The sequence below is a fragment of the Varroa destructor genome, unplaced genomic scaffold, assembly GCF_002443255.2.
Source record: "Varroa destructor unplaced genomic scaffold, Vdes_3.0 BEIS01000004.1, whole genome shotgun sequence".
NCBI lineage: Eukaryota > Metazoa > Arthropoda > Arachnida > Mesostigmata > Varroidae > Varroa > Varroa destructor.
The window spans coordinates 6,921,988-6,941,490 of record NW_019211457.1 but is presented as its reverse complement, the minus strand read 5'-3'; the positions used below and the strand labels follow the sequence as shown (position 1 = coordinate 6,941,490).

Sequence of the window (19,503 nt, the reverse complement as noted above, 5' to 3'; positions counted from 1 at the left end):
AAAAAGTTATCGACCTAACGGAAAAATACGTTGGTTGCTAAAAGCATTCTTCGCTTTTGTATTGAGAGCAAATATTTAAAACTTTAGCGTTGTTGTTTTGAGAGTAGGACTTTTAGATTTGATAGGATTGACAAAATGAGTGGAAACGTACGGAGATTAATCGCTTTCTGATACCTAACTAAATTTATTCGATTAAATTCGAATTGTTGAAAAATTGAAGGGTTCTGAGGACAATGAAATGTATACAAAAAGATCCGCATGTTTGAGGTTTTCAGTCGACATCCTAGGTATGTATTGGTATGTTATTGCTATACCTTTTTTCACAAATGTGTGTCTATCAATTTATTTGTAAGTGCCAACCACCCCTGTTCCGTTTGACAGTATGTCGTTGCTTTATGATTGGAGTGTATTTATAACTGATGCAATCACTCCAATGTCAATCATCTCCTATCCTGCGTCTTGCTCTCTCTTTTTTTTTGTGTGACTTCGCCACCTGCCTGTTGATCTCTGTTTGCCCAATCGAATCTTTTTAGAGCTCGATGGGTACAAGGTCTATCAGTAGTATTTCTTAAATGGTTAGATTTAAAATCTTCTTCTAAGTAACTAGCCCGCAGGCAACCTAACCCGCCTGTACTACCTAAATACGGATTAGCCTTTCAGCAAACAACTTACATTAAAAACTCCGCCGGACGTTTACCGCGAACACCCCACGGAAAAACCTAACTGACTAAGCAATAGCCGCCCATTTGTAGGACCCATGTAGCAAACACTTATTTTGTAGCATCCGAGTCAAAGCCTTGACGACGAGTTTTTTTTATTCTGTGATCAGACTGCAATGTCAAGCCTGCTACAAGTTACCGAGACCTTTTGGTACCCATATATATGGATGCAACGTATATAGAAGGTATAATAAGTCATAACAACAACGACGACGAGGACGATGATGACGACAACAAGCAGAATTGTCAACCATGGCGCGACTGTTTTGCCGAAAACTTCGTCACTCTCTAACTCTTAGCAGACGATCCAATTCTATTATATGTACTGACAGTGGTACAAGCTGCCCCGGTCGCCACCTGCTTTATGCCATTTTATCGCTGTATTGTATTGGCTAATGAGCGCTTCACAATTGCTGTTCTAGCGTTATTAGAACACCTTTTTTTTTGCCAACTACCCGTACGAGTGGGTGAGAGGAAAAAACAAAATGTATCAGTTTCGTATACTAAATGTTGTGATCAGAACGTGCGTGTAGTTGACTGGTTTTAGTCAGATAGTCCGTCAATAATGACATCAACAGTTTATCGTCCGCTGGCGTCCATCGCTGACGAAGCTAAGAATAAATCGCGGGGAAACAGACTCGCACTGAATAACAGACCTGGGCGCAGAGGTCTCCGTAATTGCAGATGATCTCAGACGTGTCAAAAATCGGCACCCATGAGGCGATTTTTATTATATACTATTTTTACTGTTCTGTTCTATCGAATCGCAAATCGGTTTATACGTGAAGCTTGTATAGTGGGCCTGTAGGTAGATGAAAAGAAAGTGTTTAATGTTTATCTACTCAGCGACCGTTTAGGTTGGGAACTGCTAGTGGGCACGAAACTAATGTCGTGAGATATTAGCAGACGCACACGAGAGTGTAAGGCGAGAGTAGAAAGGCATCGCAAAGCGTAGCAGAGTGGCTTTTTCGTCATCGAATTCATTACATTTTGCTGCTCTCGTGTTGGTTCGATGCTAACGATTTTGCCTGAAACTTGGGGCACGAGATGGACATGGCCAGGTTCAAAACCGGGCATAGATACGCTCCGTTTCGTGCTAGAAAGGGCCAGCCCTCTTAGGCATCGCGTACTTATCAAACAGTAATTATTCGTACTATTTAGATAGGTGCATAGTGCGCCACTTGGAGAAATCGCTCATGTTTAGACCTGGATACGATGTAATTTATAGCTAGTTCTGTATGAATAATCGTATTAGAGTAAAGGTCGAACGCCTTTGCAAGGTCCCCTCCTGGCGTAGCTTGCTCAAATGAAGTTAACATGTGGACAGACGGCAAGGAGCAAAAAGCATGCCAGGCAACTTTCGATCTCTGTATAGGCTTCAGTATTCGAAGCTGTAAAGTTGGCCAGTCGACAATCGAAAGTTAGATACCTTCATAATCGACTGTGTTACTTCTTGCGCGTCGGTGTAAATCGGAAATGAACTATTATCTGTAGTCGAGGTATATGCCATATTTGCGACCCAGCATCTGTTTACAAAAAGAAGAATATTGTCACATATCAGACTGTAACTCCAAAAGCCAAATTTCACAAAAATAACTCACATATATTACTTACGAAACACCAGCATCGCTGCTCGTCCAACTAAAATCAAGGACAACTTCTCTCCACCTGACGATCGTTAGCAGAAGGCGGCATCAGCGGAGGCGCCCGCTTATATCGCTGACCCGAAACATATATGCACCCTACGCCATCACTACTATTCTAAATACGCCTGTATTTCCTTTATTTCGTTGGTCTGGACAACGACAACTCAGAAAAGCTGAGTAGGTAGCTAGCCGCGAAAAATAATAGTGAAACAATCATCGCAGTAAATATATTTACTATGTATATAAAATATGCATGCATATAGATGAAGTCAATCAATTGAGTTACCAAAAACATCTGTTCAAAGGTTGCAAGCGAGGCGTCTAAGCTGCTGACACGCTGACTATTTACACAAGTAGTAAACCCACCAGGAAATGTTTTTTTTTTCCTCAAAACAGGGCGCCCAGCCAGGCGAATTATAAGAATAAATCATGAAGCCTTTGTGGCGCTTCTACATATTGTAATTTTATAAAGAGCGAATGTCTAGTGACATGAAAAGCGTGTCTGCTGAAGTGCAGGCCTCAATGTTTGGCACTGTCCAACATTAGTTTGCGATTCGAATGAGAGCGAAGTCTTGTCATATACCTTTTACAGAACGGGGCAAAGGTCTCTTGACAGTTTGAAAGTACTTGACCTTATGTATCCCTTAATGCTACACGCTATTTGCCCTGCTACTTTAACAGACGCATAATAAAGATTGTTCATGCGCCCAGAAACTATAAGGTGACTTTTATATATATATATATGAAGGGTCTTGAAAAGCAGGGGCACGTCAGACATGTCTGAGGTAGCTTTCGAATCTTGCTGACATGGCCGATATTTTTGTAACGGAAAGTATCAGCCGACTACAACGTGCGCTGTACCAGTTTTACCGTTTTGAGGAAAAAACCCACCAGGAAATGGTTTTTTTTCCTCAAAACAGGGCGCCCAGCCAGGCGAATTGTAATGGCAGCGCAAATTGCATGGTACCTGTGTGCGCTCCACATTCGCTTTGAAAGGAGAGCCTGGAGGGAATTTTTGCGGGGTCAAACATTTTGTCGCGCCAGGCCACCCCAGCAGCATTTTCCTTTTATTTCGAAGCAGGGGGGTTCCTCCAACGTATGTCATTATGCTTCTATTCGCTACCAAACGACCTTCTAAACTACCAAATGTTATAAAACGATCGACTAATATCCGGTAAAAAAAAAAGGACGCTTCGACTTCACTCTACTCTGGCCTCTAGTTTGAAAGGCAAGTAACGATTTTTCGTAAAGCTTATGTATCTTTCGCCCAGTGCAGTGTGTCCATCAGCGTAACTAATGTTCATTTGCAGAGTACAACAGCAACGCAAATACGTGCTTTACGGGATTTGCGTGTTATTCGTTTTCGTTTGTTTTTTTTGCTTTATGCCTCACTTTGTTCCGTGACACACCTTGTGATTGTTTGTCTTATTTTTAAAAAGACACCTATAGTATGGGCTTGATTCTGCTACTGCTACCACTGCTTCCTGTCCATAACCTTGACATTTACTATTCAACAGCAGCAGAATCGTAATTTTGTTGGTTTCTCTGCTACTACCGCCGTTGTGACAAATCAAATCGTCATTGATCTTCTGTAATTCTGCGCACATTGATATTAGTCTCTATTGCTGAGCTAGTTGGATTGGCTTCGTTTGCATCGGCCGAAGTATGTTAGCTTCACTGGGTTCGATCTAGACCCTCCCTCCCCCCCCCCCTGGAAGTCGTTATCGCCTTACGCAAATACGACCTACCATCAGTACCACATTTTGCCCATCAACACCGCCAACACATGAACCACATATGAGCTGCAGGCTCATTTGTAAGGAGGCAAGGCAGAACAGGACAAGCTGAGCTACAAAAGCTTACACTTTGCCAAGTCTGATAACCAGACTTAGTGATAGCCAACTACAACGTGTCCAGCCTTCGAAATCATTTCTTCTACCTACTTCCTTACCCCCGTCGTCTGCTACCTGACATCGTTCAGATATCGTCGATGCTGGTCGGTGGAGGCGTTTGGGAAGACTGGCGGTGTGGGATATTGTGGGTTCCTGTTATGGAGTTTTTTTTTCGTTGAGTCACTATCAAAGGATCAGTCGTTTTGTAAAACGGGCGCCTTGTAAATTATGCCTGGACCGTGCCGTCTGCATTTTGAAATCTTTTCAGCTTCCCGATACCGCTACTGCTTCCAATAAAAATCGCTGCCACTGCTGCTATCATTGGGCCGTTTACCCAGTGAACACAGGTGAAAAAAGCTTGACTTGGGAATGCGTGTATCGTGTTAGCCATTCTTTTTAATTGTTAGTGACGTTTTTTATAGTTTTAATTAATAGACAAGGTTCGGTACCAGGACGTTCCAACGCTGCAGAGGAATAGGACACTTCGCATGATGTAGTAGTTAGGGTAAAATAACAATAATAGAAGGTATTCGATTTTTCTCGCCCAGAACTAGTTCTATCATAATCATTATGATGCAGCTTGAGCCAATAAAGACCGAAAGCACCCCTGAGCTTCAGCCGAAAGTTAGTTGGATGCTGGTTCGTTGAACTAACAAAGATGGTTCGATACCATTGGCTGTCTCGCAGGATCGATGCGCTACAGAAATATTAATGGAGCCTTATTAATTACATAGGACGAAATATTTGAGATAAAAAAAAAAAACTGTTAAACTTAGAAGGAACATGAACATTTTCAAAAACATAATAGAGCAGCGGTAATCGTGGTTATCTAACTGCAAGACCACACAAAAACTGTGTTGGCAGAGAATGAACGAACGCTTTTTAAACTCCAAACTTAAATAGATACGAAATTAATAGAAAATATACTACAAATCGTTCTAAAAAAGCTATTATCCCTTATATCTTTATATTTTTTTTCTGTGACTGGACCGTAATACATTATCGCCCATGTTGGCTTATTTTTTTTTACTCTAGAAATAAGGATTCTCATTGTTTCAATGTTGAAATTCGCAAACGATTTCCCACATTCTTACAAAATTGAATTTTTCCACAACAAAGGAGCAGACGTTCGGAATTTCCGGTTTCTACAAGTCGAAATCCTTCTATAATGTTCTTATAAAGCACTATTGTTTCATACATTGTCTATTGGTAATTGTTTATGATATCCGACTCAATCTATTTTTTAACCACATTCATTCCCCTTGTACTATACAACATTTTCTGACAACTCAGATGTGCATGCTGTTTTTTTGGGATCCCTCTATCCCATACGATCTTTTGTGTCCATTTCCCTGTCTCTTTACAAAAAAAATTTTGTTTCCATATAAACAAACTCGCTATGGCAGTCATAAGCGTAGACCGTTATTAGAGCCAAGTAGAATGGCGCCCCTCGTTAGCTGCCCCGTGGCCACAGAAGCATCTGCATTGCTTAAAGAGCACAACCGCCTACAAGCGCTCAGAGAGAGAATTGACTGGCTGAAGCAGTCCATTTCTCATTTTCATTCTTGTTTATAAGACAACAATGATAACGAATAGCAGCCCCGTAACTGCAACGACGACTTGAGGTCTCACGAAAAAAATTCGGTGGAAAGGGTAAAAGGGGCGAGCAAGAGGCAGATAAAGGGCAAACATGGGACTGAATTGAAGTGCTGGAGGCGACTATCGGTGACTGCTGACGCGACGACTCGTTTTCTCTGTCCCGGACGTTGGGTCTGCTTACACAAAAGTCTGCCGCAGGAACTCGCTCTCGAGACGCTGAGCCAGCGGCTCAAGAATCCTTCGGTTGCCGCTGGGGACATTGGAGAGGCAAAAGGACAGCAGCTGTAAGGGTTGCTGCTCGCGCAAACTGTCCTTATTGTCTTAAGTTTGCCGTCTCCCTACACAAACGTAGTTATCTCGGAGAGTCGGTGCTGTAATTTTGCTTACTAGATTTAGAGAGACTAGGTGAGATGGGGTCTAGGTTCGAGCCCAGGCGTGGACATACTTCGTTTAAGCATGAGCCAATCGTCTACAGTGATGAAATATTTATTTTAGGTGAATGTAGCCGTCAGATTCAAAAGGTGAGGAGCTAAGCTCGATTTGTATGCTCCATGAAATGAGGATATGTTGACACAAAAAGTAGTGATGATAATAACGTCAACGAAGAAGTCATTTGTATCAAACTATATAAATCAGTAGCTATCAAGGTGGGGAAAAGGTCCAGGAGCAGGTTATGAAAGACAGGAAAAGAGGTTTCTGCGAATCGCCAAAGCAATTAACTTGTCGTAACATCCATTTATACTCCAGATAACAGATTCATTCAATACTAATAATGTTGACATGGTTACGTTTCATAAAAATCGTTCACTGCATAAGGGGCAGAGGGAGAGCAACTGTATGCTACGTGTCTCAAGATTTGAAATTAACGCCATAAAGTTGATCAGACCGAAGAATACACAAACCACAGTGCGATAGAATATAACAAATGGGCACGGGACGATGTCATTGAATAGATGACACGTTACAGAACGCTAGGTCCTCCATAAGCAGACTGCATCATTTGGTTCACGCAATCTATAATTAGAGAGACATCTAAAATATAGATATTTTGCCTGACAAAGCAGTATAGTGATAATAAGGAGACTGCATTGTTATCGGTCGAGTATACCAGCAAATGAAACGCTTCTAAAGTTGTCCGTGCTTAGTATAGGAGTCCCGTACGCATTCACGTAGCTTTATCGATGTGCCTAGCTAATCATATATGTATCATATGTTTCGGCCATGTAGGACGCCTTATTCGTAGATAACGTAAACGCTCCTTTTGGGTTACCTACATACAAAGAACGATGTCGTGTTACGTTTGAACGTATAGGATCATATGAACGCAGCACATAATGGTTAACTCTGGCCATTTCGAGATGTTTTTGCCTGACCTTTGTTTTCTTTTCTTTCAAGGAGAATTTCCCTAACGCTATAGCGCCCATGTAATACTATAGCAATATATATATTTCGGAGAACTCGTTGTATTAAGGCAAGCTTTCAGCTATTTAGCGACGAGACCAGAAAGTGTACATTCTATGTATGTAATATGCTATTTACTGCCGTAATAATGGACGCAAACCGATGTAACTATCAGTGCAATCTATTTCATCAGATAAAGTCGGTAGCAATTCTGACCCCCCATGGAACAGATCTTCTTAGGATAAATTTATGACAGAGTATATGACACTGAACTAATATATAACATCAAGCTACAAACATTAGCATGCGGCTACCAAAAGAGTAGCCGTTACATTAGTAATGAAGCTACGATTGACTAATTCTGATTGTTTTAGTGAATATTGTGATGCCAGCTGGCTTCTGGAAGAGTGCTCATGTTTTTGCCAAGACCCGTTTTTTTGCTCGAAATTAAAAAATCAACGAAAACGTTGCCTTGCAATAGAATTGTAGTAGGTGAAACTAACATCCACCCTTTATCGTTAATATAACTATTTCTATTTAATTATAAATCATATCGCATAGATATCACAAGTTCGCGGCATAAGGGTTGCATAGACTTCAAAATCAAACGTAGTCCATTTCGGGTAATTTAGCGTACAATACGATATGATACATTACAGGTCGCTTACCCATGATCGTGACCTGATACCTCGATGCGTCAAATGTTCCGCGCGCCTTGCGTTAATCTTAAGTATTATGACACTATGACCTTATCGAGGAATCACCTCTATATTACTTCACTTCTAGTTGATTTTCTTCTATACAACGCTTACAGTGGGGAAACTGGCTAGCCATTAATCTTTAGTTTTCCGTCGGGGCCTCTTACCTATCTCCTTCTTAGAAAGATGCCACACGTTTTTTCTTTCACCTCTTACCGGCCTCTTTCGTCAATAACCGCTGCTATTGGCGATATCTACAAATCGGGTTGGCATATCAGATATGCAAGTCAACTTACTCCCATACCTCTGTGGTTGGCCACAAGGCGGCTAGCCTAATAGCCCACAGAGAATCGTCGGAACCTGAGCAACTGAGAGAACCCAGAGAGGTTTTGATCTACTGAAGCTACCCGTCTGACCATCCCTCTGAGTACCTGCAACGCGTTTGTTTCCCGTGGAAAAAGAGTCAAAGAGGAAAAAGTTCTTACCGTACAATCCGAGAAGCAAAGAATGTATATGTAGAATGCCTAACCCACATTAACTTCCCGTATCTTCTCATTTCTACGCTACATGTAAGGCCCCTTCTAGTATTATATATGTTTCGATAGCTAACCATTTTGAAAGCCGATCGGTCGGGCGGTACGTCAAGTCCACAATGGCGTTTAGTACCTATATTCGCTAGATTTCTACGCCATTGCCATAGTGTAGACACTGCACTGCCTTATTTTCTTTGACTATTCCATTGGCTTCCTTTACTGATGTTAGCTGGTGATGCTGCAGTATTCGAAGGCTTAGCTAATTCCCATAGGAATCACTGGATCACCGCCAGACGGCGGTGGGTAGAAGCCAAACGTTAAGTAAACTAAAGTGTATGGGTTTCTGTCTGCTAGCGATTGAGTGTCTGCGCACAACTGGGTATAGTTTGGAGGAACGTAACATCTCGTTTTTGACCAATGGGAATCCGGCGAATGAAGACCCTCACAAACTGAACGAGCAAGGTTAGGTCTATCAGAGGAGTCTGCCAGAGACGATTGATACAAGCAGTGAACTAACCCTCCTGCGAGCGAATCAGCCAATCAGGCACACCGGGAAGTTCCTTTATGGTCATCTGTACCTCGGCGGGGACAGATTGCCTACCGCCCTTGGAGCTGTAGGGGTCGCGGCAACCCTGCTTTGGTGGACGAAACCTTACACAGACTTACACGGGGCTCAGTCAACGAGGGTGCCGCGGCCCAAATGTATTGGCATTGCACTCTTTCACACACAAACGCGAATGCCCCTGCTGCGCTACGTCTGCTAAGAGGATTAGTCCTTAAGATAGCACGATGTACGGCCTCTACCTTGTTAGCCACCCGGGGGTGGTTCGTCGACGTCGACGACTTGACGCGGCCAGTGAGACGGCTTATGCTCGCCGTTTTCTTGCTAATGAGAACGGTAAAAATGTTCGCCACCGTGAACCTCGTGGTATTTTGGAATAGACTTCGGTTCTTTTAGGGAACAACTATCTAGCATCTGCTTCGAGCTTTTAAAAATAGATGTTATTTATAAGTCGTTGTATAGAGGGTGACCATGCAATTTGCACACACGAAGCGTCTATTTGTCTGCACACCTAGAGTTTACCGTTGCAGCTATGTCTATCATATAAAATGTTCTTTAGGAACTGATTGGACTAAGACACGGATTTTTCCCTATTTAACACTATGGGAACTTCATTATACGAAAAACGTTACACATACGATACAATTAATTTCTGTCTCCATCTATTATATAGCATTAACTAACACGTTTACCCAGTCATATTGTCTCGTATTAATGATTTCTCTTGTTAACCATCCTACAGTAAACCTGGCGAACATCAGCGATAAAATCGTTATCTCTTAACCGACACAGAAATTTATAGGAAGCCTTCAGTACGTACATGGCGGTAAGAACGCACCGACCAATGCCTCATGAACGCTTAATTGTTTAGTGTAGTACGATGGGTTACTTTGTGTCTCTCTCGTTTTTGATCTGGACTCTCGTTCTGTTCCTACTGTAAACCCTTCAAAGTCCTCTCTACATTGTCTCGCATGATCAAGGACAGTAACGCCGTGAACTTGAATGTCTCCTCTCGCTTCAAACGAAGCCGAGGAGGGAACGCCTAGTGTTATAGCGACACCCCGTAGTAGGACAAACGGGGCCAATAAATAACCTGCTGTGTATAACTTTCCCCGCCAGAGGCATCGAAGAAAAGGAAACCCGCAATTGGTAAGAGGCTTCTAACAGGTGCAAGCTTAAAGGATTTTGGAAGCATCCTGTGCTCCAGATAGAAGAAACGGTAGCAATGGCAATTTTCTGCCATTTTCTGCCAAGCCCAGAAACATTGTTCCTCTTCCTTTTGCTCCCCGTTACTTCCAAGGGACGATGAATGTCAGGCAAGGTGTGAAACGGATTTAAACTGAGAAAGAAAAAAGCTTCATTTCGGCTTGCAATGTGCCCGCATGGAGTTATATGGAGCCTATCTGGAGCACAACAGGGCAAAAGGAAAAGGCAATAGCCCTTAAGCGATCTACCGAAATGGTAGCAGTAGAAACTACAACAACAGGCGACGAAGGCACCAATAGATATTGCCGGCAAACAGGGTTTTTTTACCAGTTGTAATTCCTGCTTGATGAGGGCAATATTTATAAGGTGTACACAAAAGGTCTATGATGAAACATCACGGTTCACACGTACTGTTTATGCATGTGCAGATGAAGCTGCTAGGTGCATACGTGATCACTCCATTCTATTTGGATGAGTTACAATTCCCTGAGACGGCGCTTAGAAAGACGGAGATACGATGCACATTTATACACATATATGTACACTGCTTAATAACACAGATTTCTTCTCCACAAGCAAAGCATTTGCCAGGTGATAGCTATTGTCATCTTTGTGGAACTTTCACTTTGATGTTTCTTTAACTCGTAATTTTAAATTTACGCTTAGAGGACACTAAGCTGAACACCATTGCATTCCACTAAATTTTACTATTGAATGTAAAAGATTACGGAACCTCTAAACCTAGCGAAAGTTCGCTCATCTGCACAGCGTACTGAGCCTGCCGAGAGCCGGGCTTTGCAGGGTTTGCTTATTTATTCTGGGTTAGAATCATTGAAGTGCAATTGTTACAAATGAAGGTGAGGCTTGCGTATGTATTGTGCCTCAATCAATAGTATGCTCTAATGCGCCGTTCGAATCACGAATATTTGTTTGTTTTTCCCCATTACGGTAAAAAGGTTTTCACTGGCTGGTTTCCGAACTGAAGTTCCTGGACTTCGGCCAGACTGGGCCACAGACTAGTGACTACTGGCCGGCCATCCTAAAGCGTTTTCACCCATTCGATCGCGTATATCGGACGTTGTTTTGTACATAGGGCAGTACTCAAACGTTACATGTCAAGCGTGATTTCACTGTTACGTCTAACATAGTTGTAAATGATAATCGTGCTCCACAGAAAATGGCGACCGGGCTAAAAGCGCTAGAGCTCAGTACTCTCTGACCCGTACATGTGTCCACTTCCGTTTTGCCATAATTAGTATGCTGCTTACAATCCGATCATAGGTTTGCTATCCCTCAATCTCATATCCAATCGACGCGTGAACAAGTGCAATTCTTAATGAGTCTTAGCATTAAAAAACAACGGTGGCTGTAGCGCTTAGAACATAAGAACCCTTTGCTATGACAGGACCTTAGAACGACCAACTTTCCAATGGCATTTCCCTAGTCAGCCCAGTTAACGACAACCTCCTAGAACCTCCTTTTATAACATACTTCATCCCTTTCTGCCATTCTCTGAAATTTTTTATCAACTTATCAGTAGAAAATAATTCGAGCACGGAATGTGCCAGAGCGTCAATAAGTCCTGCTTATTGAATGATTCTGTATTTCCTGTTTGACGCATGACACTCTTGATGGCGCTAAAGATTAAAACGCACTCAGAAAAAAAGTGCAGTAAGCCAAACGTGAAGATGCCAACGACGTGTCGTTTCATTGCTATGGTAAGAAAGCTACTGTTAGGTTTGACATGTTCATCAGGCAACTGCAACTCACGTACACAGAATAGAAATTCTCTCTAGAGTAGAAAGTGTCTCTGCATCAAGACATCATGTAGTCGCTTCCGGACCTTTAGGACGCTCAGCGTATTTATTATTTCGTAGCCATATTTACGGTACAACAGGGCAAAAGGCTTTCAAGATGTTGATGACGCCCTTGAATAGCGTGAGAAGAGCCCACCATACGCTTAAATAAATACCGTTTTTGGTGTTATCCAGTTTAGGCATGCAAGTCGAGGTGATATGCGGGTCTTTTTAGGACTCGCAAATTACTAGTTGTAATTCACTACCACTTCTATTAAAAACGTTCTTTTTCTTACTGTCGTATTACCACCGACGTGTCGCCTGTCCATGAAGCACACGTCAGTAAAGGCCTGTTTAGACCTACCTGACTCAGCCATTCTTTAGCTTTTTGTCGCCATGGCCGATCGCTTCTGTGTCACTAAATACGTCGTGATATTGCTTTCACGAATTTGGTTCGGACGCCAGAATCATCGGCAGATACGAAGATAATGTTATGAGTCCGTATGTATTATTTCAGCCAAACCAGATGAACTATCGAGGGAAATTTCAGCTAAAAGACTTACCAGATGCACCGGAATCCTAGCTCTAATCTAGAGTCACGAAAGACTTTGGTTTCAGAGGACAACAAGCTAGCGCTTTTGTAGTCAACAAAATCAGACTATCGTTCAGACGACCCTCGCGCCACTGTCCGATATCGAGAAAAGCTTACTTGTTTGCTGGTCGTGGCTATGGCAGAATCGAACGCAGCGGAGTTTCGGCCCCAGACATACGGCCGACGATAGTGTGTGCGTCGCGGTTAAACGTAAGACCAATTCAATATGCAACAACTGATGGAATTAATATGGAGGATTTTGAATCTGTTAATAAACAAATTATCAGCTCAATTTGCTAACTGTCGTTAAGCGAGTAAGTCGGCGATGAACTCACCGATACACGAATCACTGGTTTTGAACTGCCACCGGTACGACTATCGAGGCTGTCCCATTCGTTTACCATTAATACATCGCATGCTTTTCGATTACAAGGCTCTGTGAAGAGCTGCCTAATTGGACCATTCCGCTTTTTTCCAACATGATCAATTGTTTCTGCGTCACCAGATGCATCACTGCATTGTTGTCAGCAAGCTTCGACTCATATAATCATCAGAGCGACCGAGATTGTCGCCAACGGAAAACAAACATGAATGACAAATATGTAGAACTTTAGCATCGCCATCATCTAAAATGTTCCAGAACACAAAAACCAACTACTTCCACAGTCAACATCAGTAACAGCATAGTCTGATCGTCGCAGGCTCGGAAAATTAACTGTTGATTGACGCTATGCTAAATTTAAATGCAGCAGAATGTCGGGCGCAAACTTCCATTTGCGTACTGCGTATTCCAACATGGAACATACTCAACGTACATTAGGTGCTAAGGCGTGCTAGGTCATATGCATGCTACATGGAGATGCCAACAACCGGATTACGACCGGCTGGTCGAACGAAAATGGCCTTGTCGGTCCAAGTCAGTTCAGGTGCTTACTGATAAATCACGCGCGTCCGAGTGGCAGCGATGCCTTAAACGATCTGCAGACGTGGTTTTGGTAGCAAAATTGGACTGATAAGATAGTGATAGATGAACGTTTGTATAAGGTTTGGCCAGCCTGAGTGGGGATTTATCAGTAGTACAAAATATTTATGTACCAACGACTTTACGTAGTAAGAACATAATATGATTACGTTCGCCGCAGAAGATACTATACTCATTTAAATAACAGTTATTTATTTTGCTTTCAATGAGCACTAAAAGATAGAGCTGGTTAGGCAAAACGTACGAATAAGCCGTGACGTCAAAATCGTTATTTTGGCAAAAATGTCAAAGGGAAAAATGTCACTGAAGACTTGAAAGAGTTTATAATCGCAGAGAATATTTGTACTGCGACATAAGATTATGATCGTTGGTACCAATGAGTTTTCGCTAACACCCAAATACTATTTCGCTTAAAGCCAAATCAAACGAAACAGGTTCCAATCGTAGCTCATTCTTTGCAAGCAGGCCGTCTTCACTATCGTGTTTCCTAGCCAAGAACAGTGACAAACAACCGCAAAATTAATTTAAAAAAAAAATCATTGGACGATAGACGCTTTTCAAAAACTGCCTTTAACCGCTTGTTAATAGGAGTCCTCGACCTCACAAATGCATGTACGTAGAATTCCTAAGGAAATCTGTTATCGACATAAATGGGGGATAGGATACAGAGCCTACATGTGAAATTCCTTTATTCGACATAAATGGGGGATAGGATACAGAGCCTACATGTGAAATTCCTTTATTCGACATAAATGGGGGATAGGATACAGAGCCTACATGTGAGATTCCTTTATCTTTTTCATGTAGTTCCCAACGGCTTACAAACAGCAACGACCTACGTATCAGGATAGTATGTGGTCGCTCTTAATAACAATGAGCAATGATTGAGTCAAGAATGCAAAATATTCACAAATAAGCTTTGCCTATTGGTGACCGTTCTTTCAACCGGTCGCTTTATAAACCATATGAACTTGTATGAAGCCTATTTTGACCTTCCGTCAAGCACAAGTCAGTGTTCCGTATCCAAGAAACAATCAATAAATTATTAGTGACAGCGTCTAGATCGCTTAGGATCCCTCTTTAAGGACCAGGTGTCCACCGGGGAAGAGGCGCAATCTAAATGGTTAATGCGTATATCTTTGTGCGCACTTCTACAGTAGTCATAACCAACAGCGCTCTACCGACTCAAGTCGCAGCGTTGGCAAAAATTCTTATTAGAAATTAATAACCGAAGCCACTCCTATTGATAAATCTGTTAGAGAAGCCCCGGATAAGTGTGACAAGACCCTCTCTGGTTAAACTCCAAACGGAAAAAAGTGCTTGAGGCTATGCCTAGACACGGCTGATCTTGTGGACCTATTCATATAGAGATGAAAAAGTCTCCACCGCTTTATTGCCGAGGCCTCACATACAACAGATCTAAGCACAGCAGGATTTCAATTAAAATGACTGCAACTTTCAAGGCTAAGTGGACGAGACATCGAACGGAAGTTCGCTGGTCTACGACGTTGACTCCAAGAAGAATTATTTTGATAAGCAGAGTAAGTTGCGTAAAGCACAATACGCAAGGTGTGTGGTCACAGCTGAACTGCAAGTTGGCCCTGCATGATACCAACGTTCAGTATAAAGATGATTACTACTTCTCACATTTGCCGCAATTTAGTTCCACTAAAAAATCGAAATTGGAATGGACAAGATAGTTCTAAAGGTAAAGATGGATACCACAGAAATAACATGTGTGTCTAAGGCGAAACAACTAGATAATATGCCCTCGAGCGTTTATGGGTGCGTCTTACAGCTACAAAATTGGGCTGACCTTTAGGGTTGAGTAGACTGCGCCCAGAAATGCCGTTTCGTGATAGGGCTGCCCGTCGCCTCGTAAGATGCCACAGGGAATTTTTTGTTGCCAGATTGCATACATATACCACAGACAAGGCGGACTATCAGTTTGGTCAAAAGGTTCGACTGAGACTCCTCAAAAAATAGTAGTCATGGGTCCACTACTTAACAATAGGTCTTAATGGAGCCTAATTTTACACTAGGTACGATTAAACTTGCTAATTACAAAATCTTTCTGTTATGTAGCCACATTTTTTTAGAACATTCAGGGCTATATGAAAAGAAATCGCATAAATTAATTTTTGTTTGTTTTGAAATTTACAGTGGCCTTTTCGATGGCCACCGTTGCAGGCTCAGGAACTTCATGAATGACCCGCTATGTCGCCCGTGACCATGCTAGTTATAGCCTTGCCTACCCCTTTCGATTCATATTAGGCCACTAAGCCTACAAAAATCAATCGTTGATACGTAAATCATTGTTACACTAACTGACGATGCGGCCAAGTCACACTGATTGCCGTTAAACACGTCCACCGGGGGGCATAGTTCTTAAATAGAGTCTTTTCGCAACAGTGAGCATTATTGAAAGAAAAGGTACTTGGCAGTAATTACCTGACCATCGAAGGACTAGGTCGTCTCAAGCAAACGTCATAGTCAAACAAACGAGTTGCATGGTATATATGGCAGTTACTGTTTAAAGGCAGTACTTGAAAAGGCAAAGTGGGTCGTGCTGTCAAGATAAAAGTCGACAGTCGAAAGCAAACGTAAACGGATCTACCTACCGGTATTCCGTTGAGAAGCAGATGCGCAACGTTGACCTGTTGTTGGAGCTGTCCATTAGGTGACGGCGAATTATCGCCGTTTGACGAAGTCGATGAACAAGACGACATTAATGAAAGGCTCGTGGCCGAACCACCTGCACTAGACCCACTACACACTCCAAGCGACAGTCGGCAGAATACAACAGGGTCCTGCAGAATCGAGCAACAGGAATATAACGAAAGTAATTAGACGACTACTAGCAAAGAAGTCCATAAAGGTAAACCTAGGCATTCTATATAATGGACTAATCCCTATCGGGGAGCAAACAATGCCTTCGTCACATAAGAATACACAAGCCGTATTGATTCGGGATTAAATGGCTTTTTTTTTGTTTTGTCTGATGAGCCCTTCTACCTGCCACTTTGCTTTATTGGGTTAGTTACAAACTATCGACAAATGGAATTATTTGCATATAATCGATTCGGTTAGGTGGAGGTAGAAATAGGGCAAAGGGTAGGCCGTAAGTGATCAACATCAAAGCAAAAATACTACAGAGCAGACGTTTCCCAGCAAACAATCGCGGCGATCTGACCATAGAAGGAAAACAGGAAAATCTATCGAACGATGTCTGAAATCGAAATAAACTCTGGCAGTTAGAGAACATGACAAAGAAAAGTCCGGGACAACTTTTGATTATATAATTTCTCTGATTTGTAGCAAGTTAGATTTGTACTTGTGATATAGATCCAAGCATCCTTTGGTCGCTTAGTAGTAGCATTCTTTTATAAGAAGGGGCAGAACCTTCTATAATGACATTGTTTCACAACCCAAATTATTGAACGCCGTCGTACGAATCCGGTCTGATGGTAAATAAAATGTTGTTACCAGACAATTAGAGCTCACGTTAGGGATCTTGTATAGCCACAATAAGAGGTCTAGTAAACCCGCTTGCATAGCAACTGACTGCCTGTCGAAAACATAGGTAGAGTGAAAAGACATGGTTCTTGCCTAAATAAAACAAAGGCCAGTATTAATCTAGATATACTCATAGTATTTGTTCACCCTAGTGCCCTAACTAAAAATTATGCGCAAGCTAAATATATAGAAAAAGACGTGCAGGGAGCGATTTGTCACGTGTTTTTTCTTTAATATCTTTGTCTGCCATAAAAATTACTTTGCTATCTTTAACTTGCGACTGGAATTGAAGGAACTACCTGATTGACAAATACGGCGAACATGATGAGGCACGAGAACGTTTCGATGTGAAGTCGCACATTGATAGAACCAAAATATAATGACCTATTCACATAACAACTGATCACTGGGTATTCCTGGCTGTGCCCGTTCCGATATTCCCAAAAACAGATGTAATTAAAATTCAAATAAATGAGGTCGGATGGAAATTACTTACCTTGTTGTTGTTATTATTATTACTGTTGATATTGTTATTGGCAGAGTTTCCGGTTGTTGACGTAAACGACGAGGATTCTGAGCCGGAGCTGCTCGACCCTCGGCCGGAATCGAGACTCGAACTCGAGTTGCGGATGTCTCCACTAGACGATATATAGCCAATTGTGGAAGGCGCGATTGCTGAAACACAAATAGAACTTAACTGCGACCGGCAATCAGAAGAAATTTTCACCAAGTACCATACCACAACCATTGCTCACTGATGTTCGATAGCTAATACTGCTGCTGCTGCTGCTACTGCCAATGGATAGTTCATTTGTCATTCCGACGGGAAAATCAGGGGGTAACGAAGTCTGTGCTGGAAAGGTTCAAAGCTGATCCACTAGCCTCATTCTAGTATGGGCAACTGTGCGGGTACTGATTGCGTTTGCTGCGTGTGAAAGACTTGTTCCAGCCGGATACGCATTTACGTTTTAGAGAGGAAACAATCCTTTTTTTAGGAACCGATATTTAATTATAAATAATCAAGAATAATAAGAAAATAAATACTTTAATTTACTCTATAAAGCAAAAGCTTCTAAAATAGCGATAAGTTATTCATCGAATATGCTATGATAAAATGTGTAACAGCCCTCCTGCAATGCGACCAGAAATTTCGGCGACACCTCCATATCATGTATGGTCCGCCTTTTTGTTATCGTATTACATTCATTTAACTGTTGCTACTCATTTTGCCCGCACATGAGCCCAGAACAAACTTAACTTTGTCGATGCCCTATATTTCGTTCGCAATAGAGTAACACATGATCTCCTCCTTTTATAGGGGCATTTTCTCTATTGCTGTTGCCACCCTACTTCTGTACCTGCTCTTGCTACAATCTTTGCAAAGGACACACTGATACCTGCATTGACACTGCTTTAAAAGATTCCTTTACTTTTAGTCCGGGAAAGGCAACCCAACCCGGCCGGCCTCGAATAAACAGCAGAACCATACGAGACAGGCCTCGGATTACTGAGTGAGTATTTGCAATTGAGTTTCTAATTCAGAGATACAGAGGGACAAATCACGACTTCTGCAATCTCGCCTGCGATTTGGCAGTTCCAGTCAACAACTGAGGCATTGCCCGGGAAAGCATCACAACAAACTACCGCTTCAGTTAGATCCTCGGCAGCTGTAACGTAAAGAGGCAACTGAGACAGCATCTGCGTTAATATTAAATATTCTCTGTTTAAGTAATAAATAGAGGGTCTGTTCTAGGAGCTGTGTGCTACTACTTTGTATTGTTTGGCTTTCCTGGGGCAAGCTTGTTTCTTGTTTATGGATCAGTCCTCGACAGAGACACCTCTTTCCTACCCTGTCACGATCTACAAATGGATGCGATTAACAAATGCAAAATTATTTTTATCTAATTTAGTAAAAGTGACAACCCTAGTAAGCATTTCGTAAGCGGGCTCACTTTCAAGCTAAATATCGGGGCGATGCATTAGACCTGAACAGGGGCCGGACCAGTGTGAGTGCGATGCAACGACAGCTAAATGTTATCATAGGCCTACAATGCCAGTGGAAGTATACATATAGAGAGACTACACCGTGGGCTATGAAGCCAAGCACGTGCACTTTACGGTTCCCGTGGTATAGCACAGGACTACGAAAGGACTTCAAAGCCGGAAGTTATAAGGGTCTTCAGGTATCAGGCCGAGGATCAGAGACAGAGGACAATGGCGCGACAACAGTGAACACGACCGGTACGCTTGTGCCTACATGCGCAAACAAAAGACCGGATAAAAGATATCTGGATACTTGTAACATGCTGAATTGGCAGACACATTATGATGTATATGAATAGATAAAATGTCGTATGTTGC

The 19,503-nt window shown here is 42.1% G+C and overlaps 1 protein-coding gene across 3 annotated transcripts in view; it reads right to left on the bottom strand.

Moving 5' to 3' along the window:
* Positions 1–19,503, bottom strand: part of LOC111249932 (uncharacterized) — a 390,414-nt gene that overhangs the window by 78,215 nt on the left and 292,696 nt on the right. For all 3 annotated transcript variants that reach the window (XM_086987780.1, XM_086987779.1, XM_022804407.2), the window contains 2 exons: positions 17,639–17,817; positions 16,248–16,436 (listed from right to left, as the gene is read on the bottom strand). In XM_086987780.1, the coding sequence (XP_086843906.1) occupies positions 16,248–16,436; positions 17,639–17,817 (368 nt within the window). The remainder of the gene's footprint in view (positions 1–16,247; positions 16,437–17,638; positions 17,818–19,503) is intronic.